The sequence below is a fragment of the Panthera uncia genome, chromosome D4 (assembly GCF_023721935.1).
Source record: "Panthera uncia isolate 11264 chromosome D4, Puncia_PCG_1.0, whole genome shotgun sequence".
In the NCBI taxonomy this organism is placed as follows: domain Eukaryota; kingdom Metazoa; phylum Chordata; class Mammalia; order Carnivora; family Felidae; genus Panthera; species Panthera uncia.
The window spans coordinates 39,029,417-39,035,709 of NC_064807.1; the positions used below are offsets into that span (position 1 = coordinate 39,029,417).

At 37.5% G+C, this 6,293-nt stretch overlaps 1 protein-coding gene across 1 annotated transcript in view; it reads right to left on the reverse strand.

Annotated features, from left to right (window-relative positions):
• Positions 1–6,293, reverse strand: part of FREM1 (FRAS1 related extracellular matrix 1) — a 137,104-nt gene that overhangs the window by 4,938 nt on the left and 125,873 nt on the right. The window contains exon 35 of the mRNA XM_049635133.1: positions 279–364. Coding sequence (XP_049491090.1) covers positions 279–364 — 86 coding nt within the window. The remainder of the gene's footprint in view (positions 1–278; positions 365–6,293) is intronic.

The window sequence follows — 6,293 nt, forward strand, 5'->3', positions numbered from 1 at the left end:
TTTACTTTTAGAAATACCATTTGTTGAATTCTCTTACCTATAATCCAAGCCACATCCCTTATTATTTCTTTGAGATAGATGTCCAAAAATGAAAGCATTGTGTAACTAAAATGAGTTTTAAAAGGCAGACCATCCACTGGGTGCCCCCTCCAAAAAAGAAAAAACAGACTGTCCAATCATCGAACTGTTGCCTGTTACTGTAAACCACAATTATTTGGCCCATGGGAGGGAGACGCCTCCTTCATGTTCTTGCCTCCCTCCTCAGCGCAGACACTTGCCTATCCAAAATGGCTTCCGTCCGCTGATGTCCCACAGCCACCGCATATGCTGCCTGGAGAGAACGGTAACGAGGCTGCCCAGGTGACTGCAAACAAACAAAAAGGAAAGCATTGGTGACAGGGACTCCAACACTCCTGTTGATATGGGATGCAGAACAGAAATCAAATCTGTTCAAAATAGAAAAGTGTATACACACACACACACACACACACACACGGAAAATTTTCCAAGACTTTTATACTCTTTCATTTTTTTTTTTATTTTAACGACTATCTGTAAGGTGGGATAGGTAACAGCAAAGAAAGGGATTTTTTTTATACTATCTAGGCACAAATTCAACAGTTTTTAAATATCTTTAGAAAAATCAGCAACTACCTACTTATAAAAATTAATGCCAAAATATTACTCCTCTCGCAGAGGGTCTATCTCTAAATGGCATAAATTTGGCAAGTATCCAGTTAATTTGACCAGTAAGGTAACGCAGACTATTCAGATAAAATTACTCGAGGCCGACATTTTGCGCTTGGTGTGTTTAATCAAATATCCCAATAATTGTGACCCTTTGATCATACTCAGTGAAATGAGAATGAAATGTTCATAGGCTGTAAAAAAGTTAAAGCACATAGTCCTATAATCATACATATTTTCCCCCCAAATAGAATTGTTTTTATGTTTAAGGTGTATAGCATAATGACTTGACTCATATGCATTGTAAGATGATTACCATGGTGAGTTTAGGTAGCATCCATCGTCTCGTATAGATAGAAAAAAACAGGAAAAACAAAATTATTTCCTTGTGGTGAGAACTCTTGGGATTTACTCTCTTAATAACTCTCATATATCATATATCATATAATATCATATAATATCATATATCAGTGTCAGCTACATTCCTCATATTGTATGTGATATCCCAGTACTTAATCATCTTATAACTGAAAGTCTGTACCTTTTGACCACCTTCATCCAATTACTTCACCCCATATCCCTGGCCTCTGCCACTCACATCTGATCTTTTTTCTTGTGAGTTTGTTGTTTTGTTTTGTTTTAAGATTCTACATATCAGTGAGATTGTATAGTATTTGTCTTTCTCTATCAGATTCATTTCACTTTGCATAATACTCTCGATGCATATCATGTTGTTACAAATGGTAGGATTTCCTTCTTTTTTATGGCTGAATAATATTCCTGGGTGTGTGTATGTGTATCACAACTTCTTTATTCATTCATCTGTCAATGGAAGCTTAGGTTATTTCAATGCCTCAGCTATTATAAATAATAAACATGCTACAACATGGGGGTGCAGATATCTCCACAACATTCTATTTTGATTTCCTTCAGATATAATCCCAGAAGTGGAATTTCTGGATCATCTGGTAGTTCTTTTTTTCTTTTTAGGGAGAGAGAGAGAGAGAGAGAGAGCAAGAGAGAGCGAGGGAGCATGAGCAGAAGAGAGGGGCAGAGGGAAAGAAAGAGAGGATCTTAAGCAGGCTCCAAACTCAGCTCAGAGCCCAACTCAGGGCTTGATCATGACCTGAGCCACAACCCAGAGTCGCACACTCCATTGGCTGAGCGAACCAGGCGCCCCAAGGTAGTTCTGTCTAGAATCTTTTGAGGATACTCCATACTGTTTTCCACAGTGTCTGCACCAATTTGCAATCTCATCACTAGTACACGGCGGGGTTTTTTTTTCTCCACGTCCTCACCAGCAATTGTTATCTCCTATCTTTTTGATGATAGACATTATAACTGGCATGAGAATTCTTTATGAACTATTTTTGTAGCTAGCTGAATTATTCCTATAAGCAATATTTGATTGTTTCTAATTCTCCAACAGTGCTCATTAAAAGCTCTTTAAAATGCCTTCAGTAAAAGGCTTGTAATTATTTTTTTCTTTTGTTCTTTTTTTTTTTTTTTAATACAGAAAATTTCAAATAAGAAACAAAGCCACCAGGTTCTTGTCTGGTTAATATCCACTGATGTTTTTAAAAGTAGGAAACAAAACTGGTAATACTTGTACCCGTTTAGAAAACTGTTGAATTGAATTTTATTCATTTTGCCTGTCTTTCCAAACTTCAGAGGCATTTCTCTGCTTTTCCAGATCACCTATGGTGAACATAATTTATCCATTTCTTAATGATTTTTTCCCCACTAAAACCAGTACTTTACTGTTCTATAATGCAGTGGTAAATTCTAGGACTTCTGAGATACATAAGGCTCTCTTCTTTACCCTTCTCCTAGTGGCCTCAGCCTGCTGGATTTGGGTTTTGGTGACTGGGCTCTGACCTCATTATTTACTGTCATCTCCTGTCTGACAGTTACAGCAGATTTGACGGCACAACTTCTTCCCTTCCTCTCACATCCAATATGGTAATTCTAACGTGTTGAGGGTTTAGAACCCAGAGTATCAAATGTGTGTTAAATGTAGGCCAAGGGAAGGCTCACGGGGCTGCCTCACTCAACATGGTGTACTGAACAGAGTGTGGGAGACCTGCGTTCTCTTCCCGCTCTGCCTCTAATTCCTTTACGGATACAACTGGAGCCTTCATCATCAGGCAGTAACAGGTCTCATTCAAGGATATTTACCGTCTCCTCTTGCTTTAAGATTCTTGAAACTATCGTTAGAACAGACTTTGTAAAATCCATTTTCACTGGCATGAACGTTATTTATATAGATATGTATATAGAGAGATATACAAATGAAAAAAGAGACACATAAATAAAAATCTTTTGACAGCTCTGCAATTTGAAGGCATTCAAAGTATAGTGTTAAAAACAGAAACTTTAAATTTCATATATTGAAAAAAAAGAAAAAAGTTTAAAAAATTAAATAAAATGTAATTATATTGTTCACCAAAAAAATAAATAAATAAATAAATAAATAAATAAATAAAATTAAAAAAAAAATAAAACAGAAACTTTGATTTGCCTAGGTAAAGAAATACACATCTACTCCTTTGAAATGTTTTGAGTAAGTACAGATGTACTTCAGAGCAACTCTTTAAGGATAGGCCAGCAGGGGTTCCAGACACTCCTGTGGGAAAACAAAATGGTTTCATAGATAATGATTTATAATAAGAGAATTACCAATGTACAATGACTGCCTAAGGAAACGAGCAGATGAGATTACAATATGTAAATTCAAGAAATACCTAATCTAGGAGTCTGGCTCCTCTGAGTTGGAAAAATAATAAAACACCAATGGAGAGGAAAGGAGATGGGAGATAAAGATTGAGTTGAGTTAGCAATCTGATTAGGGACAAGGAGTAAAGCCAAATTTGTTGTTCTTCCTGAAACATGGGTGCTGTAAACGACCCTTAGTAAAGGATCTTCAGGGAAGGGAGGGAGCCCCAGGAAACGCAGCCCAGAATTGAATAATGATCCCTGATACCAAATCAAAAACATACTAGTATTAATAGTAACTCTAATTATAAACTGTAAAAACCTGTCCTAAAATTAAGTCATAGGAAGGCAAATATCCAGGTTGCGAAATGTTAAAACTGTAAGTTTTATAGCACAGAAGGAATTGATGATTCCCAGAATATCTGTTGTTCTTTCTTTTATATACATATTTTTAATTAAGTTTTTTTAATCTTAATTCCAGTATTGTTAACGGGCAGTGCTATATCAGATTCAGGTGTATGATATAGTGAAGAGTATCTGGTGTTCAAGACGAAGATGGTGGAGAAGAACAAAACAAAATGACCCTGAAAGGGAATAGGTGAAGGGAGGCACGGAGGCCCAACAGGTGAACAAAAACACAATGACTGGTAGAGGAGGTCTCGGGGTTCAGAGAAAAATTACCCTGAGGAGGGGGGCCTCCTGCCCAAAAATGTTCCTTGCAGAAGGACCAAACCAAAGGACTATGGAGATCTTTTCGTTTTCCTTTTCAGTTTTGCTTTCCACTCGCCCCTAGACATTTTGTGAAATGTAAAGAGTTACCAATGTACATTTTGTGAAATGTAACTAGTTATCAACCGTTCCCGGGGGTAATCATTCTTGTCCTTTTGAGATGCAATGCATATTGAAGTGTCATACAAATACAATCAGATCACATATTCATACTCATCTTTTCCAAATAAAGTTTCAAAATGAAAGCTTTTCGTGATATTTTAAAAATCTCACACACACGCAGTTTCCTTACCTCTCTTAACACATTCTGGGATACCATCAGAAATGGTATTTGATAGACGTTTTAAGTTCTGGACCATTCTGGCAAATAGATAATGTGCAATTTGAAAGAGTTTATATTACTGATACATAATTAGTTTCTTTCTAAAATATGATGGAAAAACTCCAATTGTCCTTAATTATTTTTGTCCTGAAAACATTCTCAGTTTAATATCTATAAAGAAATCACAGTTTTAGAGCTTAAAACAATTCCGAGACCAGCATTTATCAAAATAACTTCAAAAATAATTGAACAAATTACTTCTGAACCTGCTTATAAAATCATGTTTGATCTACTAGATATGATCTTTAATATCCTTGAATTAATAAGAGAGATGGAAATTTTCCATCACTACTATAATAGATGTTATAATAGTTATTCTAGCACAAACTATCCTCCTATTTATACTATTTCTAAATACCATTTATGTTCTCATATATGCAATCAACATATACTGCTTGTACCTCACATTGTTGCACTGAGATCCAGAGAACTTCTTAACTAGATCTACAGTACGACATCAACTCAGTGAAAGCTAAATGCTACCATTTAAATTTAGTGACTTTCACATTCTTAATAGAGCTTTCTGAGAAGGAGATGTGGGAAGGAATTGTCAGGATTGTATGAAACACCCTACTGATGTAAAATGCAGCGTTTAAAGACTTGCCGTAAGGACAGCCGTATCTGGAGAAAGATGCTGTCAATTTCTATGAAGCTCATTGATGAATGAAGAATGATTTAGTTATTGGCTTGTGGGGCCAATACTCGGGGATAAGACTTTAAAATGCAGTCTGGGGGCACCTGGGTGGCTCAGTCGGTTAAGCGTCCGACTTCGGCTCAGGTCATGATCTCACGGTCTGTGAGATCGAGCCCCGCGTCGGGCTCTGTGCTGACAGCTCAGAGCCTGGAGTCTGTTTCAGATTCTGTGTCTCCCTCTCTCTCTGACCCTCCCCCCACTTATGCTCTCTGTCCCAAAAATAAAAAACAAACGTTAAAAATTTTTTTTTTAAAAATGCAGTCTGGGATCGCCTGGGTGGCTCAGTTGGGTAAGTGTCCAACTTCCACTCAGGTCATGATCTCGCAGTTTGTGAGTTCGAACCCTGCGTTGGGCTCTGTGCTGACAGCTCAGAGCCTGGAGCCTGCTTCAGATTCTCTGTCTCCCTCTCTCTGCCTTTCATCTGCTCACACTCTGTCTCTCTCTCTCTCTCTCTCTCTCTCTGTCTCTCTCTCTCTCTCAAAAGTAAATAAACATTTTTTAAAAAGTTTTTAGTGCAGTCTTGTCTAGATATTTCTAGTATGGTAAGTACCCAAATATTTGTTGAATGCAGTGAATTAAACTGAGAACCTGATTGTACCTTAGGTTTGCTGTGAAAGGTAACTTTGATTCCAATCCAAAGGAAATTTAGACTCCATAATTTAATAAAAATCATAACACGTTTGTGCCGCGAAAGATACAAAATATTAATACTCCATTTGGGAACCTGCTTTAGGTTAGTTCAACATAGCTGTGCTGTCGATTCACCTGAGATGAGAGAGTCCCTATGTTTATGGAGCTGTTTTGGAGAGTGTCATAGAAAATGGGAGTCCTGTGGCTTCCACTTACTCGCCTATGTGATCACGAGCAAGTGATTTTGCTCCCCCAAATGTCTTCTGTTTTATCTGCAGACAATAATGCCACAGAAGTGATGAGAGGATCAGATCAGTTACTATATGTGAAAGAATTCTGTAAACAATAAGGGGTTATATCAAAGGAAGGCATCACCGGCAAGGCCAGGCTGCCGTAGCAGGGTCAGGGTACAATGCTTCGACCCAAGTGGCAGATGAAATCTTAGGTCAAATGCAT